Below are 23371 nucleotides of genomic sequence, written 5' to 3' on the forward strand. Positions count from 1 at the left end.
TATAACAACAGTAAAGACTAAGAATCTTGGCGAAATAATTGTTACGCGAAGGAACTCACGGCGTCTTGTTCTTAAATCGATATTCTTATCGATTTAACTTATCCAAACGTTAAATTTAAGTTGATGATGCGTTGATCATGCGAACTTCATTTGATGATTGTAACTTGGCGGCATACTGCAAAGCAGAATGTAAAACTAACGCGTAATTGAACGACAAACGCCGATATATGCGCATTCAACGATTTATAACTCCTTCAAATAACAATAAAGTTTGATTTTATTTGCCAAAACTTCTGAAAACCTATGACTAATGTTTAATTATATGTCTGTTTTTAGTTCTAAAATATACTTCGTATAAAAAACTATAAAATGATGCCTGCCTTCGGCACATTTAAATTTTTTAAATAAAAAATAAACTAAGAAAGTTTAAAATATTTCTAAAAATTTGAGCAGATAAATTTTTAAAGAATATCTTTTTGAGCCTTCTATTAGGAACTTATGGAACACTTGAACTTCGGTGGCTTATGTTTCAAAAAGTACAAAAAAACTTCTAGTTTAGTAATAAAAATAAGAATAAAAAATATACTGTAAGTTTTACCTCTCAAAATTATTAATATGGCAAATCAACGGCTTGTAAGAAGTTTTTTTAAATTAAGTGTTTACAGGTTTGGGTAAAAAGATGTATTCACTTTCTTTCTAAGACTCCAACAGGAGCAAGAAAATTTTACTTTGATTCTGCCAAAGTTCATGATTTAAACGATATTGGTTAGTTTTTATTTGATGCTAATATTTTTTTTTTAGTTTTAGAATTATAACATTTAAGTAAAGTATTAATTTCAAAAGTTTTATAAGTGCTGTTCTATTTAGTTTTAACATTACTGTATCAACCTTTGTTGTCGTTTAGTTTTGCTTAAGTAAGTATACCCTGTTATTTTTACTTTTTTGGATCAAAAGTGCTTGACAATCAATACCATACAGGAAAGATAATACAAAATATAGTCAGATTCGTTTTTCACAATGTAAGAAAATTAGTTGACTCTGACAAGCAAGATAGCGATTCTATTGAAAACGATGATAGCACAAGTAGTAAGATGATGCGGATGACTTTTAATGAATCAGACAGTAGTAATACATCAATAAAAGAAATTAATAAGAAAAGCTCAAACAATAAAGTAACCATTAAATAAAAAATTTAAACATTATATTATTATTTACTAAAATACTTTATTTAAACGATTATTCGATAATATAAAAGTTAAAGTTTATTTTATTTTAGTTTAAATATTTACTTTTTATCTTAAATCTGATTTAACATTTTTAAGCATTTAACATTAAAATTATTATTTTAATTAAAAATAGGACTTTGTGACGGATCCTGACATTATTGCGGATCTACTTGAAATAGTAGCAATTTTATGGTCACCATGGTTTAACAGGCTGAAAGTAGAGACTTATGGTGAGTTGCTTTAAGTATTTATCTTTGTAGCACAAAAAGTAAAGTTTGACATTTTTAGTAAAAAATTGAAAACTTTTTTTACTTCAAAAGTTTGTTACTTAACCTAGTACAAATAAATTTGTATTAAAATGTAAAGAGTACAAAATAGATTTTAAAATTAATTTTTATAGAAAACGAGGAAACCGTAGAAAATAGTCAGAATCGTAACAAGGAGATTTTAAAATTAATGAAAGAGGAGCTTTCAAAAACGATAAGAGTTTGCTTTCGGGAACTGCTCACGGACAGAACCCATGATGTTTTAATCGAACTTGCTTCAGTCCTTGATCCTTCTATTATAAAAAGTTTTAGGCAAGTTTTTAACTTTGATTTCAATAAATAAGTATAATTTATTTTTTAAAAGTAATTTTTTTTTATTAAACATATGATAGAAATGTTAAAAGTTTTATTTTTGATTGTTTAATGTATAAAGCTGCTAAAACTAATAATAAAAAAATTATTGAAATATATGTTAAACAGTCGTACCCTAATACCAAAACTTCGCTCACTGCCTACCTCAGCATCTAAATGCAAATACTCAATGTTAATTCGATGTGCTTGTCGTTGGAAATGGACCAATCAAGTTCTTGAGTTGGCACTCGATTGGATGGAACACTCTTACCAAGAAAAACAAGTCGATGATGGAAATGTTAATAATTATATGACTTTTATACTATTATTTAGTTTGAAACTTAGCTATTCAAAATTTTTATATAGCTATAATTTAAATTATTGGCTAAAACATAATAAAGTAGTTTTGTTTAGTTTTCTTGCTAAATAAAAGTAAAAATTCTTTTATCAAAAACAAGTTAGATTCAGCGATTACAAATCTGATTTGTTTTAAAAACACAACATTTTAAGTGGTACCATAGACTGTTACAAGTATTAATCTGTATTTGTAAAACAAGTTTTACTTAAAATACTCCAAATAATTACATGTTTTAGTTTTTTAAGCTTGAAAAATTTACCATTGAATTATTTTTTACACACAGTCATCAAAAAAAGGAAAGAAAAAAAAAGTCGCATTCAAGTCAATACCAAATGAGTCTAGGCCTGACCAGGCTTTAAAGTATTTAAACACGTTTTTAAATGAAATGGATACTACAAGTATTAAAGTAAAGGCCTCTTTTGAAAACCTAATGAAACTGTCTAAAACTTTAAATCATGCGCTAGTAAGTTTTTTTTTAAATTTTTAATCCTTTTTGTTACAATATAAGTTAGTTGCTTGATATTTATATTTTTTTATTTGTAGTAAATGTAGCTAATTATTCGTTATCTTGTATAGACTCAAAGCGATTTGAAACAAAATTTTCGAAATGAGTTTTTGTAACATTATTTTAGTGAGTTTAGTTTTATTAAGTAAATCTTATTGCAATGCTTTAAGAATAGTATTGAGTAATTTGAATTTTGGTTTTAGAATATAAATATTTTAATTGCTAAATATATAAAATTTGTTAGCTTTTAAATGTATTTAAAAGAAACGTTTTATATTAAACCTCTAAAATATAATAACTTTAGAGAACTTTAAAAACTGAGTTAGTTCTTTTGAAATTTTTAGTTTATTTCTTTAAAAGAATACATTTAAATTTTAGAGTTTTAGCAGCAAGTAATTTTATTAAACTTTAATAATAGCTATTTTAAAAATCTATATAATCAATCAACTTTATTATTGCCACGTTAGATCGTAATATGAAAAAAAAATCTCATATTACCAGTCGAAGTGAGATAGATAATCATTTGATTTAAGTGAGAACTGGTAAGAAAAGCACGGCGTCACTTTAGCACAGTATGACACTTTAGCACGGACTGACTTTTGAGCACTAATTTATTTTGCAATATTTTTTTGTATGCTTAACTAAAATTTGTACTATTATTTTAAAAAATCTAAATACGAACTATGCAAGATGTAAACTAAAAGTTAACAAGCTTTATATGTGTTACAAGTTTAAGCCTTACAAAAACTAAAATAAAAATAAACTTACAAACTTTATTAATTTATATTACTATAAAGTTTTTAACAAAATATTTTGATACATATCCTTATATATTTTCGACATAAATTTATTTTTATATACATAGCAATAAATACAAGCTCTAGGTTTTTCATAACTTATTTAAAAAAGCTTAAATTAACTTTAATAGGTTTGAAATGTTAAATAAAAGGTGAGATGTATAACGGTTAATAAATATTAATAAACAATTTCCTTTGTTTTTAATAAACTCTGATAACTTTAAAGTTTATTGAAAATTTACTTATTTAATTTTTAGAATACTTATAGCTTTAAATATTATAATACAATAAAATTTTATGTTTCTTTTATTTCTACATGCACGCGTCTCGTAACTTTTTTGACATATCTATGTGTTATAAAAATTATATTAATACTACTACAAGGGTAATAAACTTAACTAAAAAGCTTTCTACCCGTTAAGCTTTTTATTGTTTTTATTATTTTAAAACTTTGAGAAACAGCTTAATTTAAAGTGCTACTAGTAAAAACTTTGTTTATAACTTTTTTAAGACGATACTCTAAAAGTTTTAGAACAAATTTTTGCATTTACTTGCTTGTTAACTTAAAATTTGTTAAGTAGTTGAAAATCATTTAAGTGAACATTTTCAAAGTCTTTAATAGTTTCGTACTAAAATCTCACTCCGTGCTAAAGTGACGCTGTTCTTTTTTGACACCTACCCAGATTACATATGAGTGCAGTAACTGATGATTTGAGTACTGAAACTTATCTTGGTTCTCTAATATACAAAACTGTATTTCTGTTCTAACTTCTATACTTGTAAGTGTTATATACTTTAAAAAATTTATAATTTCATGCTGTAAAACCATTGCGTATATTAAAACACAAATAATACAATTATATTGAGTAAAATAGTAAAAGTATTTAAATCATACGCAGAACTCAGACTAACTAGAATTTCTCTTTTAAAAAATAGCAATAGTATACCATTTTGCAACTTTTATGTTGTATCAGTGTAAAGTTCTAAAAGAAAGTACATCAATTTAAATTGAAAAATATTTTTAACAAAAACATTTTTTTAGAAAAAAAAAAGTTTATATATTATTCAAAAGACAGAATGTGTCAGTATTGTATGCGGAAATTTGAAAAATCGTCACCTGCCGTCATGGACTGAAGATATGCTTCTTGATGGAATTAATCTTCAATTAAAGTTGTTATCAGATTGCTATTTCCATTCTGTTAAAAGTAAAAAAAGAAGTTGGTTTACTTTTATAGTTTACTACATGGTTTCCCAATAATTTTTTTAAAGGACCCCTTTAAAGAAATTGAAAAACTATGCCCCCTCCCAACAAGATTACTTAAAAAAATACTATTACAAACACCCAAGGTCTTTTTTTTGCTCTTCATCACAGGGTTGCCACACGGTCAGGAAAAGTCAGGAAATCAGGAAAAGTCAGGAAAAACTAAAAAAGATGACAAAAGTCAGTAAAAGTCAAGAAAAAATAAGGGTTTTTGAAAAAAAGTCAGGAATAGTCAGGAAATTTGACAAAGTAAAAAAAAAGTCAGGTTTTGTCGGATTAATTTACAAAATTCATTATTTCCCAAAACTTTCAAATAGTAAAAAATTAATTAAAAATCCTTTAAAGTCAGACTAAAATTGCAAAATTTCCTAGAAATTTGCAAAATTATTTAGTTTCCAATGCCTTCATCTGGTATAAATTAATAAAATATTCTTTTGTAAAACTGCAAAATATTTCTATTAACATATTGAACAACTACCCTACTTGAACAAGCAGTTTTTTTATGCTTCTTAGTATGATGATCTGTGACTAGAACACTTCCATAGTGAAACTGTGATATATACACAAACATTTTCTTGCATTTCTTTATTTATGTGATATCTTTTATGTAGCCTTTTTTGACATCGTAAAAGAGTAACCAGCCTGTTGTTGCCTTTATGCATGAGAACATTTCGTGCTTGGTTATTAAATTTCTGTGCATCATTATGAAGGACAAGATAGTTACGAACCTCAGCTTAACCAGTTATTCAAGGTTGAATTAAATGATCAAGCTTCCCTAACACCTGTCCTTGATTTTGTTTTTGCTGTAACCAATTTGCTTACAAATTTAAGGAAAAAAGACCTAGTTGAGGGACAAAAAGGTCTTAAATTCAACAAAAAATATAGATTGTTTGTTATAAAAGCGGTTGAAAATCTCCGGAGCACAATGGCTATTGGAAGTACATTTGTAAAAAATATGTCATGCCTAAATCCGCATAGCATTGAAAAAATTAGAAGTCACAACTATTATTTAGCGTTTTGCCAACGTTGTGCACTCCTTAACATAGTAAAAAATGTGCTCAAACTCTGATGGTGATACTAGCATTGAACAATTTAGAACTTCGTTAAATTGTCCAATGAATGCATTAAAGTTCAAGAGCTTCAAGCAAAGGGAAGATTGTTTCGACCAGTTCTATTTTGAAAAAGCAAAATTTCCTGCCAAATCTTATCTCAGAAAGTTGTTGCAACCATTATTTGTTTGCACAATGACCAGGCTTAGGTCCAACTAGATTAAATAGTAACAAAGCTCTGCTTGAAACAGTATGAAATGAGAAACTATTACATCTAGAAGAAGAGTTAAAGATTGTATGTATGCATACAAACTAGAACTGTATCAAGTATGAAAATAAAAGTATTTTGCTGATAGAGCTGTTTATTGCAAATACATCAAATGCACAGATGGTTCAAGTGATGTAATGGAAGTTTGATAATTTAATTCATCAAAAAAACTGATGTTTTAACTTGTATAAAAATAAGATTTAAAGATTTATATAGTTTCAAGCGTTTGATTATATATTTTAGAATAAGTTGAACTTAAGAGTTTAGATTTAGAAAAGTCAGGAAAATTTTACCTAAAAGTCAGGAATAAGTCAGGAAATTTTTCTCAGCTTGATCTGTGGCAACCATGTCATCATCAACTCCAGTATATCTAGTGTAAGTTTTAAATTATGACCTCATGGCTCCCCTAGGGCCACTTTGCCAAACCCTGGTTTACACTGTGTAATACTTATTTTTAGTTTTTTGAGCAGTTTAGGTACAAAAGAAGTTTTTTTTTACGTTGTAAGTATTGATCTACCGGATACACTAATTAGGATCCTAAAAATTTTAAGTTTTACCAGTGTCTATAAAGAACAAACTTTTAAAAGTTTATAATTTTCATATCAACAGTTTTTAAAAAAATGTTTAAAACATATATGTTGTTAAAGATTAGTTATTTTTTTTATAACATTATATAAAATAAATATTAATTAATGTTACAGTTTTTTATTTTAAACACTAAGAAAATAAAAACGTCGTAAAAAAAGACAAAAAAAAACTATCTATACGCAATCTCAGTTTAGATTTTGAGATATGATTTCAAGCTACTTATACTTTTTGAACTTGAATTTTATTTTATATCTTCTATGATGTAAACGAAAAAATACAGTTTGTTTATCACTTACTACAATAATTTTAAAATATCTGTGGTCCGCGGGAGACGTTATTCTATTGAGTCCGGCCGCGATAGAAAAAAATTACTGAACATATGATATTATAATTATTAACTTTTATAAGTTTGTTCTCTACAGAAACTACATAACATTTTAAATTTATATGATCCTAATTAGTTGATCTGGTAGATCACTACTTACAACGTAAAAATAACTATTTTTATTACAGAATATTTTTTTATATAAATTATAACCCTGTAAGTTTTACTTACCGGATGGATGCAAACTATAAAATAAAAATAAAGTTTTGATTTTTTTGGATTGTATAAACAAATTTTATTAAGTTTGAGCATAAAATCAGTACTTAAAATAATAATAATACTTAAAATTCCAATCAAATTTAGTTTTTTTTTATAAATTTTACAATTTCTCAGAAAAACTCCCTTATAAAATATGATAGTTTAATTTTGTTTGCCTAGTTTGAGAAAGTTTATTAAAAATAGTTTTTATTTGATTTGATATTAATAGTTAAATTTCAAATTAGTTCAATTTAACTGTCAAATAATGATTTCAAACTTAAAACATATACATACTTGAATTGTAATACTTATTATTCTTAAATTTTTAAGATTTAATTAGAGTTTAAAAAACATTTCTTCAAGCCATATTAGCAATTGTATGACAAGTGTAACTTTTTTTGTATGTTATTTTATAGTGAATAATAGGTTTATACTAGAGAATTATGAAGTTATTGGTATACAAGTTTAAAGTAGAACAATTTTTTATTATTAATTGTATTGTATTGTTTAACTTATTGATCAAGTTAATATTTGATTACAGGGTTGCCAAAAAACCTGGAGTTTGAGAAATTTTGAACAAAAGCCACTAAAAAACCTGGAATTTTAAACAATTTTTACATGTTAAGTAGTAAAGTTTCGATTTGACTCAAAAAATATATCATAAAGATTAAAAAATTTTGTCATCGTAAAAATTTTATTTTTTTTAAGACACATTTAAAGTAGCTTAACAGTATCTATTCAATGTTTTCATAATGTTTAACACAGTTTCTTAATTTAAACTAAAATCTACCCAAAGATTTGTACTTTTAAAAACCTGGGGGAAATTTTCAAAATCTTGGAAAAATTTGCCGTTCACATTTGTCAACCCTATAATTAATATACTAATAGATACCCAAATTCGAACCTAATCGTTTGTTAACAAAAATCCTAGGGAAGCAAGTTTGCTGGGATGTATAATAAAAGCTATTTGCGCAGTATTTTTCTGTATTGAACTGACATATGTTGATGTGTGTTAATTTAACTTAACACAAAGAAACATATGTTAGTTCAATAAAGAAAATTACTGCGCAATTATTATATTATTATTTAATAATAATAAAATTTTCCATAGCTTCTATGAGTTCTGGCGACGCTTATAACATGACTAAATGTGAGGCAGTTATGGAAAGTTTAAGCAATATAGTAGAAGTTATTTCAAACGACATTATTACGACCAAGAACCATTTCAACATGACTATGGTAAATGTATTGAATTTTGTTGTCTACAAAAGTATTTTTGATTGATAAAAAATAGCTTCATTTATTAATAAGTTTTAATTTAAATTTATTTTTATATGTTCATTTATGTACGATTATTATTTAAAAAGGTTAACTTTTAAAAAAGTTATATTTTAAAGAATATGTCAGTGTTGGACTCAAACCAGAATTCAGGCAGTAATTATCTGCAACGAACGACAATTTCTAATAAATGTACTGAAATCTTACTCAAAAATTTGATCTGCATGCTAAGAGCAAGAGTTCCTGTTGTTGAAATAACACTTAGATTCTTAAAAAAAGTTATTAGTTCAAGTAAGTTTTAGTTTTGAGTTTATGGCCATAAGGAGGGGTTTCCAACATTTTTTACAAAAATTATTATTGGCGTATATGAAAGCTTTTAATAAAAATTACAAGCCAGTTTTTACATATTAAAATATTTATTTAATTTTTAACACCTAATTTTTGTAAAAAGTTTCCAATACGAACGTACAGGCTGCAAATTTTTTATTGTCAATTTTATCGTAAATTTAAAAAATCACAAAAAATCTGTCCTTTAATTTTTGAGCTAGAGACTTCAAATTTCCAGGAAACATTCCGTATACAGTTTAAATGACTCTAAGTGTTAGAATTTTCTTATATTACAAAAAAAATATATAAAAAAAACAAGTGTTTTTAATTGATTTTTTTTTTCAAAGTTAAAAAAGTCCCTACGTTAAAAAGATTAAGAGATTAAGATAGTAGTAATGAACTTACAATATTCCAATTTTAGTAAATTAAACAATAGAAAGTTCTCAACTTATGTAGCTATAATGAGAACAATTAGACTTTGTTTTTGCAGACTATTAAAAACAAAACTGAACTTTTATGAACTATTTGCAACTAAGTATGTAGAGGTTACTCATTGTATATTATATTTTGTTTCACAAATGTTTTCAAAATTACACTGATTTTTTTTTCAAGTGATAAATGTTAATTGAATTTAAAAGTGTATGACTAGTAAACAGTTTAAAGAATAAGTTTAAACTATGACGTATTATTAAATACAAATATATACAAGTTTTAAAGTTTAGCAAGTAAAACTTAAGTAAAGATATGTCAATTATTAAATTGTTATCAGTTTTGTTTTTCCATTTAATGCTATTTACGTGTTTAACTTAGGCCGGCCGTAATCAATCTTGATTACAGACTGTAGAGTTCGCTTTATTTACATCGTTTCAAGACTTTAAAGTTATGTACTATGCCAAAGTTTTGACAGCGTGTGCAACAAAAAGGTAGTCAGTCAAGTATTGCGCTGATTTTATCTGTTTAACAGTGATCTGCAGTTAGTCGGAAGACTTATCGTGATGTCGCTCCAATATAGGAGATGCTCTGATCTGCAGAGCAGGTGCATCTATAAGTGACATTCGCGTCAAATATTTCCGAGAATTTAATTTTGTTGCTGAAGTAGTAAAACACTTTTTTGCTGGTGTAGGCCGGTTAAATAACAATATCTTTGAAATATAGATGCTATTCGTTTTTTGAATCATTATGAACAATTACCAACGTAAACTGTTGTGAAATGAAATACATTTTTGATGTCTGTCTTCTTTTCGTTTTTCGTCTTAATCTTTTGGTTTTGGTTGAATATTGAGTTGTAAATTTTATGAATTTTAAGAACTTTGTTGATTTTGGACTCTAAGATCTTTTGGATACTTATTATTAAGTAATAAGTTTTTAATTTTTGTAAGTTCTTATTTGAAAACCATAAAATTTGAACATATATTTACCGTTCTGTTTACATAATGGTTTATCAAACAACATCTCCAAGGTTTTGGACTAATACTAGTGTATTTAAAAAATTATTTATAAGTCTTTAAATTTAATATAGTAATAATTTAATGCTTATATATTTATATACCTAATGTAATAGTATTATTAAATTTTGTAACTACTATACAAAAAAAAATTGTTAACATATTTTTACTAAAGTTTTACTTGCTAAACTTTAAAATTTTAGTTTACTAAAATATACTTCATAATTTAAACTTATTTTTAAAACTTTTTTAATAACCAAATATTTTTCAAATCAATTAAGATCATAGGGGGTCCACCTCGATTTTTACAAGTTGATCTTGTTTTATAGAGTTTTATCTGAGCTATCAGACATTTTTAACTGCTTAAAAATATTCAAAGTAATTTTTTAGATATAAGAGATCAAAGTCGGTGACTTCAATAGGTTCCCAATGGAAGGTGAAAACCGAAAACGCGAAAAAAACTATTTTGTTAAAAATATATTTTCTCCTTCATTTTTTAACCAATCTTCTTCAAGTTTTTACAGAAAGTCGATTATTAAATTTTAAAGAGATTGAATGCAGGAATTTTTTTAATTTTGAAAAATAAAATTTTTATTGAAAAAATAGCCACCTTTTTTTTTGTTTTTTTTTTCTAAAATTTTTATTTTTAATATTTTGAAATCACAGCATTCAAAGTCTTTTAAGCTATAAAAGGAGCATTTCTTGAAAGTTTGAGGTCTCTAGCTCAAAAAATGAAGGAGAAGATAGATTTTTAAAGATTTTTTAAAATTCCGAGAAAATTGACCCCAAAAAATTCCCCGTCCATACGTTTGTATCGGAAACATTTTACAAAAATAACAATATCTCAAAAATTAATAATTTTTTTAAATTTTATAAAAACTAGCTGGTAGTTTGTACTTAAAGCTTTCATAAAATAACCGGTGTTATTTTTAGTAAAAAAATGTTGGACTTCTCTATGCCCTTAACAATTTTTACTTAAAAAGGAAACTCAGTGTAGTTCTGAAACCGTTAGTGTAATAAAAATTAAAACTTAAATGAGTAACCTCTACATTTTTAGGTGCAAATGGTACATAAATACGCTTAAAAACCTTACTATAATAAAACTGAAGATATCTTATAGCTTACTATGAAAATGAAACATTGTTTTGATTTTATTAATCTGCAAAAAATGAACTTACTGTAAAAATTTTAACTTGATTAGTTAAAAAGAGAAGGAAAATATAGTTTTTCATGAATTAGCTTTTTTTTTGCGTTTTTGGTTTGTGCCCTACATTAGGAGCCTATTGATCTCACCGACTTTGCTCGCTTATATCTCATAAGTTACGACGAACTTTGTTAAACAGTTAAAACATCTGATAGCTAAGATAAAACTCTACAAAGTAAGATCAACTTGTAAAAATGAAGGTGCCTCCCTGTGGTTTTAAATGATGTTTCATATTTATTTATATTCAAGATTATTATTCTTTTGAAATCAAAATTTGGATTTTATGTTTTGAGTTTGGCCATATAATTATGCTCTATGTATCAATTGAATTTACTTATCATTAGTTCAGTTTAGATTTCTAAGTTTAAAAAAATGCGCATGCAAAGATGCCATTTATCAATATTTGTGTAGACAAAATTAATTTGTTTTCAAATCAGAAACTTCTTAAAAAGTGGCAAATCTAAAACATATGCTTTTTGCACTTATTTTGTCAGTACTAGACTTTTCAGGGTTGCCACGGGTCAGTCCAAGTCAGATTTTTTTCGAAAAATTGGAAAAAGACTGGCAAAGTCATTTTTTTTTGGGGTCAAAATGACCAAAAGTTAGTTTTTTAGTTTTAAATGGCAAAGAGTCAGTTTTTTTAGATCAAAATGGCAAAATGTCAGAATTTTCAAGTTGTAATTTACAAAATTCCTTAATTTTTAAAGCCTTAAAATGGTAAAAAAATTAACAAAAAATCCTTTTAAGTCAGATTAAAATTGTAAAACTTTCCTAGAAATTTACTTCCAAAATAATTAAATTTCCAAGTCTTCAAATGGTAAAATTAAATAGAAAAATCCTTTATAAAGTCAGTCTAAAATTGCAAAATTTTCCTAACATGTTGAACTATTAACATATTTGAACAAGTAGATGTTGTGTGTAATATTTTTAGTATTGATGATCTGTGGCAAGGACACTGCCATATTGAAACTTTGATATATACAAAAAAATTATTTTACAAAATTTAAGAATCGGACTGCCTTTTATTTAAGTAACTAAATAAACTCTTTATAGTTAAGCACTTAATTAAGTATTTTATGTAACAAGTTTATGTGTATTATTTACCTTGTTATGTAATTTTTCAGAGTTATTTAAATTTTAGTAATAAGTAAAAGCAGGTATTTTAACGATTTTATAACAAATAACAGGAGGTAGTGTTTTATAAAACATGTGTATGGTTTACTTCATTGATATTAATAAGTTTGTAAAGTAAGTAATAATAGTAAAGTTATTATTTATATTTTAATTTAAAGCTTCTATTTTAAATGATACGAGATAGTATTTAATTTATATAACATAACATAGTTAAGTTTTCTTATTTGTAATATGTTTTAGAATTACTTAAGTTTTCAAAATAAATAAGAGTAAATTTCTTTGTTAAAAATTTTCAAAATCAAAGGTTTTATCATTCCAATAACTTATTATCACAGTTATCTTTAGCTAAAGTACACACTCTGAACACAGCAGCTACTCAATAGAAAGTTTGTAGCTAAGAGTTACTAGTCTAAATAAAAAAGAAACCTGAACAAAAGTTTTTATTTTGGGTCAAAAATGTTACCAAATAAGAAGTGTGTACTAAAATGCGTACTTGTCAAAATATGTGTACTTAAAATACGTACTTATCAAAATATACTTACTCAGAATGCATATTTAACTGGAAGTGTGTACGTACTTAAAACGCGTACCTAAGAGGAAGGTAAAAGTCAGGCTAAATTGGTCGAAATCTTGAAAAGTCTAGCTTAATTTACAAAATTTTGCGTGAAACCCTGCTTTTGAAGTTGCTTCGCGCTAACTGACAAATCTTCAGTTGTAAAAAAAAAATATTTTCAAGCTCTTAATGCTTGATTATAGACAAAAAATAGAACACTAACTTACAAGAATCATTCTAACTGAACAACGTTTCTACACGTTTGAAATAGATAGTTTAATCGAAAAATGAAAAAGCGTTGATTTAAAGAGACAGTTAGCACTATATAAAATAAATCTTATTATCTATTTTTAGATATTTCTATTACGGTATTACGTATCTGCTAAAATGTAAATTTTCTCTACTAATTATTTTAGCTTATCTAAAATATATATATCAGCTTAAAACATTAATCTTAAATACACACTTTAAGTTTAACTATAAAAAATGTTAAATCAGAATATTTAAAACAACTGCTTTTAATAAAACGAATGCAATTTTAGTCTTCTAAAATATGCTAAGAAGATCTAACTGATGATTTACTATGAGTGTAGTTTAAAGTTTTTATTGTAAATTTGTAAAATTTATTAATGGCAATCATCATATTTTTATAATAGAAAAATTTAATTAGGATAAAAATATTATCAAAAGATTTTGTTAAATATTTTTTCATTGAAAATATTAACATTAAGAATATAACGATTTTGATTTATTTGTTTGTACATTTCATTTAGTGTTTTGTTTTTGTTGATTTAATGCTCCGCGTACCAATTAAAAACGATGTCATTTCCGAAACATAATGTATAAAGTTGGATAAAACGTTTTTCAATGCTATTATAGCTTTTTATTTATTCTCAATCGTAGTATATTCAGTTTGTGTAGTGTAGATAATGTAAAAAGTGTTTAAAATCATTAAATTTTATGTGAACTTAATTTAGAGATTAAATCAAAATGTGTTATAAAAAAATATGCAGAGAGTCAAACAGACAAACACATGAGATTGCTCGTTTGTATATTTAATGAGTTAGTGAAGCATCATGTTTTGTATGAATGGACAATGACCGTACAAAACGTATTAGAAACTACACCTATAAACATAAGTAATCTTGATTCAACTCCTCTTGAAAATCAAAACGTCAGTGTTCTTAATGTTTGTTTAATTTTTAAATATTTTTATAAATACTGTTTTTAAGTATTCTACTAATATATTGGTGAACATTTATAATTTACAAATATTTTTATACTTAATAACTCAAAACATTGAAGTTTAAAATTATGCACTAGATTCTGATTTTCACAATTTATTATCTTAAACAACACAACTTGAATATAACTTAGTATATCTAATTATATACTAATGATAACTATATGACTGCTCAGAAATTTTATCTTATATAATTTTTTCAAAATGTAAAGAACTCATTTAAATGTAACTCAATTAGTAGAAAAAAAAGTCAAAAAACAAAGTATTTGCGTACAGAAACACAGTTTTTTATAGAAATTAATCTAAATTTTTCTTAAAAAGTTTATTTGACTCCTATGGTCTTAACCTGTATAGTTAAAAGAGTAGTAAATAGTAAAATGAATGAAAAAGCTTTGTTTTATTATATACTATTGAATAAATAATTAGATTTGTTTATAAACACTTTCATTATTTATTTTTAAACTTTAAATAGTTAGTAAATTTTATTACAAACTAATTGTATAATCTAGTCTAATATTACACAGAACAGTGACGTTATAATGCAAATATATGAGCAAATAGTTGTTGGTTTGATGGCGAGTGCTAGAACTTCACCAGACTCATTTATATCAGTTAGTTTTTGATGGAAACTGGGTATTTTGGTACAACAAGTATTAGACTAATTTCAATAAACTGTTTAAAGTGTTATAACTATAACTAATATTTATTCTGCTAAGTGTAGTATATTTTTTTAAAATAAATTTGAAGTACTTTTCACGTTTTAGAACTCTTTTTACAGTTAATGAAAATTGATGTCAAAAAAAAACTAAAGTCAACTATGAAGCTTTTGTATGATTTGGAGTCCCACCACAAATTAGTAGAACGTTTCTTTAGCAAAATTTGTAATTTTTCTGTGAAAATGTTGATTCAAAATCTCGAGAACCACTCTAAAGACAAGTAGGAATATTTTTAAAAGTCTTGTTTAAAGCTGATTAAATTTTTACTCACCTAGATATACAAAAATATTTAAGTTATGTTGATTTTGTAGATATATAAATAAGAACTGAGATATTTTATTTCAAAACCTAAATCAAACAAGCATCTATAGCATTTCTTAACATTTGAAAAGCTGTGCACAGCTTAAACTAAAATAGTCTATGCACTATACATTATTCAATCAGTAATTTTTATGAAAACTACTATTGTTAGTTTATAAAATAAAATGCCGATAAATTTCGTACTTGAAATATATTGGATAAAACATTTGAAGCTTAAGTTTTAACTCATCACATTTTTTTGCGCATGTTGTATATCTTCACATCTTTGACCCAGGGTTCAATATGCAAAGTTACGCGGCAGGTTACTTCATTACTTTCTACAAACAAATTAAAACTTGTGAAAAAAAATTATGAATATATAACTTTATTTTAAGGGCATAGGGGGGATCAGACATTTTTTTTTATTAAAAATAACATTGTATCTTAAATGAAAGCTTATAGTACAAACTACAAGCCAGTTTTTATAGAATTGAAAAATCTTATTTAACTTTTGAGATATTGTAATTTTTATAAAAAGTTTCCGATACAAACGTATGGATTGCAAATTTTTCGGGGTCAATTTTCTCGGAAATTTAAAAAATCACTAAAAACCTATCTTTATCTTCATTTTTTGAGCTAGAGACCTCAAACTTTCAGGAAACGTTCCTTTTGTAATTTAGAAGACTTTGAATGTTGGAATTTTGAAAATATTAAAAATAAAAATTTTAGATAAAAAAAAAAACAAAAAAAATAGGTAGCTTTTTTTCGATAAAAGTTTTATTTTTCAAAATTAAAAAAATTCTGCATTCAATCTCTTTAAAATTTAAAAGTACACTTTCTGTGAAAATTTGAAGAAGATTGCTTAAAAAAAGAAGGAGGAGATAGATTTTTAGTAAAATGGTCTTTTTTCGCATTTTTAGTTTGCGCCTTCCGTTAGAAACCTAATGAGGTCACCGACTTTGATCGCTCATATCTTAAAAAATACTTTGAATTTTTTTAAACGGTTAAAAGTGTCTGATAGCTCAGATAAATCTCTATAAAATAAGATCTACTTGTAAAATTTAAGGTGGACCCCCCTATGCCCTTAAATACTTTCACTGCTCAAAAAATGTGCGTAATTTAGGTAACACTGGTGTAAGATAAACTAAGGAAATAATTAATTAGAGTCAGTTACTTACTTAGCTTAAGTACTAGTATAAGTCATGTAGTGTTTTTCAGTACTTAATACTATACTAACAACTAGGATAAAAGTATTAGTAACATAATATTTAAAATAAGTATACATATTTTTTATAAACTTTAAAGATTTAATTAAATCTACCTTTAATTTATTAATTATATATAATGTAAAAAGTTTATCCCCTAACAAAGACTACAGCGGAGCTTATTTTCACGTTTCTTATAGCACATTGGTCTTCACGGTGTACACAGAAATTTTAATATGTTTTTTTTTAAACAAAGTTCCATTGTCCTTTAATGTAGAAATAAATATATAGCATAAGTTAACATTTTAACATGTTATTTACATATTAAAATACTGAAAACGTAAAAAATAGTGTACATAATTTATTTTTCATTAATTTACTGTGCACATATTTGAAAACTTGAAGACCCTGGCATAGCTTATTAGTATTATTTTGTACGCATATATTACTATCAACATTTTGTAGACGTTATTTTAATTACATGTAGTTTAAAAAATATGTATTGTTGGAACTACAAAAGCATAATTTAGGCAAAAAAAAAAACTTGAGTTTTAGAATTAAAAAAAAAACTAGAAATTTGAACAAAACTTACTAGAAAACCTGTAATTTTAAGCAATTATTGCATGTAAAATAATAAAGCTTAGATGTTAAGTAAAATATGTCTTAAACACTAGATTTTTTGAATTATAAATCTTTTTATTATAAACACATTTAAGGTAGCATTCCATGTCTTTTCATTATTATTATACCATTTAAAACACTTTTTTACCTTAATTTAATTTTATCCTAAAAATTGACTAAAAAACTTGTACTTGAAAAACCTAAAAAAAATATTCAAAAAACCTTAAGTAACCCTGTAACTTAAATTTATTCTTCTGTTGTTTACATGTACATCTAAGCTCTTAAGTTTATAAATCATATGCTGAAAGTTATTAAACTTAAAATAAAATTGGTGTTTTTCCAACATTGTAACTCAATCTAACTCTCTTGTTAGCTCTACAACATCGAATGAGTCTTACGAAAATACTTATAAAGAAATAACATCAGTTGACGATCTTCCACAGTTCTCCAGTGTTTTTCTTCCAATTTTGTGTTCTACACAACAAGAAATAAATCGCGTGCTTAGTTGCAGGTCTTTTACAATATCTACAAACCAGTCCGAAACGGTTCAATTTAAAGTTTTTAAAACTTTCCTTGCTAGCTGTAAGTTGTTCTGAATATGTATAAAAAAGCTTGCATTTGGTTTTTTGTTTTATAATTAAGTTGTAAAAATATTTCTTTTTTGTTGCTATGTACAAAGTTTTTTGAAATTTGGAGATTTGGTTTCTGATAAAACTCTTACAGTTTAAGGCTTATGCACCAGTTTGCAACACGTTTTTATTTTGCTATAATGAGATTAATTTTAGTAAATTTTGTTTGTTTACAATAGTAGTATTTTGTTTTTAGTAAATCAAAATAATTTTTTTAACAAAGTTAAAAAGTTATTTCAGTTGTAAAGGGTAAAAAAACAAAGCATTCATATATTATATAACATTTTGTTTAAAGAGCATGGTTGAACATAGCTGCTGACTTTCAGCTAACTACTATGTTATCCTTTTGGTTTATATGACTTAACATTTCTTGTTATTTATCCAATTTTTTAAATAAATTTGTATCAATTACGAAAATTCATTTCACAACTATAATGTTTATTCTAATGTAGTAGGTTTCTATAAAATACAGTTATAATTTTTAAAACATTTTTTATATAAGTTTTTCTAATTAGATAAAGTTAAAATAATCTACATTAAAGTTAGAAATAGATAAAACTTTTAATGTAGTACAGTTTGTAAAGACATTTCTTCATCTTAACAAATTTTGTGATTTTAGTTTGTACCTTTATTTAATATAGATATACCATTGAATTATTTTTTACAGCCCTAAATCCAGCTAAAAAAACTGCGGAAAAAAGTTCCAAGTCATGTAAGCAGAGTAAGGTATGTATTTTTAAAACAAAGCTAATTTATTTATCTTTTATAGTTAAATATTGTTTACAAACAAAAAATATGCTTCAGAAGTAACTTTCATTGCAAGTTATTTTTTAGGTAATTATATATAAAAAAAATTTCTTGTTTAGTTATTTATTCGAAAAGTGAAAGACAAAATATATGTATCCATTACAAAAAGTTCTTTTTTAACAAAAATTAACCCCAACTAAATTAAACTTAAGTTTTAGGCCGCTTACACAATAAGTTAAAAATATTTTTAAGTATTGTTTTTCATACTTTACTCGATATTTTTTATACCTATTACGAAAACAAACCATTTTCAAAATGCAAAAATATTAAAGAATAATAAAACGAAATACTGCGTTTATTACATCATAACTAACTGTACAAAAAATTTTATTAATACGCTAAAATTTTTTTAATTTTTCTAAAGTAATAAACAAAAGTTTTTCTGATCGTCAATATGAGTTAAAAAATCCAAGTTTTGAAATATATGTTAAAAACTATGTTTTAATATAACTAGATACTTAGCTCTAATTTTTGTCTTGCACTATTGACTAAAATTTTAAAAATGAAATACAAATATGAATACTTATAAATAATTCTGAACCCATAAACGATTCCTGCGATGTGTATGTATAAATATATATACCTTTCACCAAAAAATATCTATGAAATAAACTGGTTGTGGATCTTTTCTGATGAACAGGAAAAACCGTACTATGTTATTAGTTTACACCTACACCTAATATTCGTTGCAGGGAGCCTCCCTATTTTAAAAATTACTTAATATTAGAAGTTTAATCTTACAATTTTTTGTTTTGAGTCTCTAAAGTAATAATATGACTGCAAACACTCCAGACTTAAAACAAATCTGTCTTTAATACTAATTGAATAATTGTAAGCTGTGTTTCTTAGGTTTTAGTGATCCAAAAAAACTTGTGTGTATTATCATCAAGTCTACATCGTTTAAAATTACCACATTTTTTTTGTTAAAACTAAAATATGCTTTTTTTTTTATTTTAGTAAGTTTAATTATTGTTTTAGGAAATGTTACAGCATTTTCTTAAAGCAAATGAATCAATTTTGCGCCAGTGGAAAAGTTTTTAGACCTGTCTGAAAATCCTGAGTAGTTTTGACGTTTATTTCTTTTAAATTGACTACTTTATATATTACTGCCTTTTCGAAAAGCTTTTTTTGTATTAGTTAGTTGATTTGCCTAGATAGATTAAATCTTAGATAGAAGAAGTTCCAAAAGTATATTATAAGTTGAAAAAAAAACTAAGAAAAATTCACTCGTTAACGTTTTACTTGTGTTTCTAAATTTAACAACTAGTTAATTTTATTGTGAAGTTTATTTAAAAAATAAAAAGTAAATTATAGGATAAACATTGTAGTAGGTTATGAGAAATAACTAAATACTAAATACTATCTCGATTATGAAGTAATACATATAACACACAATACAAAATCATGTTAATAATTTAATTAAGGTAAAACTTTTTTTCAAATTTTAGTTACTATGAAAGTAAAATCTGAGAGTTGTTAAAAGCTTAGAAACACTGAAATAAATTGCAATCTTAAAGTTTTAGTAGGAAAGCAAGCAGTAAGAAAAAACATTTTTTTTTGTTAAAACTGCATTTGCACTTAATAAAAATACCACAAATAAATCTTCATTAATAAACCAGCAAAACTTAATTAAAAAAAATCTTTTAACAGTAATAAAATTTTAACAAAAAACGTCTATCTAAAACAGGGGTCGGCAAACTGCGACCCGCGGGCCAAATGCGGCTCTCAAAGCAAAAACTGCGGCTCGCGAGGTACTTTTAGCTAAAATCATACTTTTTTAAAACAATAAAAATAAAAATTTTTGTGATAAAAACCTAGAATTATGCTTGTTCGATAAGGTTCTTTATTATTGCTTGTTTTATCATTTTTTGGTTTAAAACAATATTTTTGAAGTGATTATTGCCTTTATTTCAAAATAAGTCGGCCCTCAAAGACTTTTTTAAACAGTGCGGCCCGAGAGCAGTTTTTTCTATGTAAATTGGCTCGCGAGTCACTAAAGGCTGCCAACCCCTGATCTAAAACATCAGTTATTTTTTTAATAAAAGTTTTCAAGTTTTACTAAAAACTATAGTAAATTTGTTTAAAAGTACTTCAAAGTTTAAACAACTACTATAAATTAATTTGTTACTAACACAGGATTACCACAAAAAAAACCTGGAATCTTGGAAAAAAACTGGAGTTTAAAAATTTAAGCTAATAAAACCTGGAAAACATTAAATTTGAAAATTTTAGAAAAAGAAACTGGAAAAACCTGAAACTTTAAACAAATTTTACATGTAAGGTACTGAAGTTTCAATTCGACTCCAAAATTCTATCATATAATTTTTTTTGCTTTCAGTATTTTTTATATTAAAAAACACATTTAAAGTACCTTTACAGTATATTTTCAGTGTTGTTATCAGGGTTGCCAAAAAAACTGAATCCTGGAAAAACCTTGAATTTGTGAAATTTTGAAAAAAACCTGGGATTTTGAACATAAATCACTAAAAAACCTAGAATTTTGAACAAAAATCACTAAAAAAACCTGGAAACCATGGAATTTTAAACAACTTGAACATGTTAAGTAGGAAATTTTTGATTTAACACAAAAAAATTTATAGTATAGATAAAAGTTTTTGACATCATCAAAAAAATTTTTGTTAAATAAAAGTAGCTTAAAGACATTTTTTAATTTTGTTATACTATTTAATACAGTTTTTTACCTTCAACTTAATTTTAATTTAAAGTAGACCCTAAAACGTGGAATTTTAAAAAGCTGGAAGAAATTTCGAAAACCTGGAGAAAGTTTGCCAAAAACATTTGGCAACTCAGTGTTAAATTATTAATGATAGTTTTTCACCCTAATTTTATACTAAAAAACAGACCTAAAACTTGTACTTTTGAAAACCTGTAAGAAATTTCTCAAAAACTTTTGGCATCCCTGCTACCATTAAAAAAAAAGTATTTTAGCTTGTGCTCATTCAAAATTTTACTACAATTTTTTTATAATATCTTATTAGCATAACAAAACTTTACTTTAAAAAAATAAATTATTCAATTTTAAATTTGTATTTTTCAGAGAGTTCTACAAGAGGATGCAAATACAACAACCATCTTATAATAACATAAGTATAATATAAGAAAGTTTTAAGTATATAAAAATATAAAATTAAAAAAGTTTTTAACTTTTGTATAAAATAATTTAAAAAGACTTTTTTTTTATAAATAATTTTTATACATAGTTATGTAGCTATTTAAAAAAAATCTTGTTAATTTACTTTTAATAAAAATTAAGTCGAGCTAAAAAGTCATTTATTATGCTTAAATATGGTTAGTTTTCTGATTTTTGTAATTTATGTTATTTCAAGTTATACTTTTTTATTTTACTTTCAATGAGTAGAACATTTTTAAAAGTTTGTATTTCTTTAGAGATTTATTTAGATAATTTGACTATGAGTTTATATCTGGTTTAGTTCTTTAGCTTATGAAAACTTGTAGATAATTAAAACACACTAATTAGCTTATTGAATTTAAAGAATCTGTATATTTACTGAAGTAATTAAAAACTTATTGATGAATTATTTTGAAATTTACTCTCGAATAAAGTCTATTTAAAATGAAGTTTATAGTATGTATTGATTAGTAAATAAAATACGAACAATATAGTATGATTAGTTTGTAAGATAAAAGTTTTTGAAGAATTAAGTTAGTTGGTTAAGGGCATAAAGATGAGGTAAAGCACTTTTTTACATGCTGATCTTATTTTGCTGATCTTTAACTTAGCTAGCAGTTGCTTTTTACCGTTTTGTAGAATTTTAATTAGTTTTTGAGATAGAAAGGTACAAGATCGGAAAGCTCAATAGGTTTCTTATGGAAGGACCAAAGTAAAAAGGTTACAAAAGACTATTTAATTAAAAAATTATCTTTTACAGCAGGGGTCGTTAGACAGTTAGTGATCGTGGTTTTCAAGTTTTAAAATCTTCACGGGCCGCAATTTTAGTGACATTTTAATAGTTTATTGGCTTTTGTTTTAGTCACACACAAAAAATAAAATAGTTTTACTTTTATTTAATTTAATTACATTTAGGTACAAAAACGGCCAAAATTTTACATATTTATTAGACTAAAATTTACAGTGACTAATATACTTTTAAGTCTATAATATATAATCTATATATAATTTATTGACTAGTATGTTTAAGTCTTAATAAACTATCTTAAACACTTGATCAACTTAACTTAATCGTTATATTTTTCTAGTTACAGGGTTCGTGCGCGAATTTTTTTTAATTTAGCCTGACTGAGACCAATTTAGCCTGACATTTTTTCAAAGTAAGGAAAATCCCATATAGAAGTCATTTTAGGTATTGGGGGGTTTTGATTAGTACTATTGTAGTCTCCGACTTCAACCAGCTTTATCTCAAAAATATTTTAAGCTTTAAAAATCTGCAAAAAGCAACTCAGAGCTTAGTTACAATTCAATAAAATAAGACTAAATTGTGAAAAAGGTGATTGACCCCCCTATGCCCTAAACATAACAAATTCAGTGATAAGTTTTAAATGTTAAATTGTTTTAAGTGTTATATCTAATCTATTACTAATACTAATGTAAAAATTTAATATATATTACTTAACACAATTGTTTAATTTAATTAAGCACTAAGTAAAACCATTAAAA

At 25.2% G+C, this 23371-nt stretch overlaps 1 protein-coding gene across 1 annotated transcript in view; it reads left to right on the forward strand.

The window, feature by feature from the left end:
- The window catches only part of LOC145837819 (condensin-2 complex subunit G2-like), a 35181-nt gene extending 13367 nt beyond the window's left edge, over positions 1–21814 (forward strand). The window contains exons 12-26 of the mRNA XM_082945273.1: positions 666–765; positions 979–1172; positions 1360–1456; positions 1627–1804; positions 1973–2141; positions 2485–2664; positions 4576–4720; positions 8364–8491; positions 8650–8821; positions 14207–14382; positions 14961–15047; positions 15215–15372; positions 17652–17860; positions 18575–18633; positions 21773–21814. Of these exons, the coding sequence (XP_082801399.1) occupies positions 666–765; positions 979–1172; positions 1360–1456; positions 1627–1804; positions 1973–2141; positions 2485–2664; positions 4576–4720; positions 8364–8491; positions 8650–8821; positions 14207–14382; positions 14961–15047; positions 15215–15372; positions 17652–17860; positions 18575–18633; positions 21773–21814 (2094 nt within the window). The remainder of the gene's footprint in view (positions 1–665; positions 766–978; positions 1173–1359; positions 1457–1626; positions 1805–1972; positions 2142–2484; positions 2665–4575; positions 4721–8363; positions 8492–8649; positions 8822–14206; positions 14383–14960; positions 15048–15214; positions 15373–17651; positions 17861–18574; positions 18634–21772) is intronic.
- Positions 21815–23371: the final 1557 nt, after the last annotated feature.

The sequence above is a fragment of the Thalia democratica genome, chromosome 1 (genome assembly GCF_965202585.1).
Source record: "Thalia democratica chromosome 1, ktThaDemo2.hap1.1, whole genome shotgun sequence".
NCBI lineage: Eukaryota > Metazoa > Chordata > Thaliacea > Salpida > Salpidae > Thalia > Thalia democratica.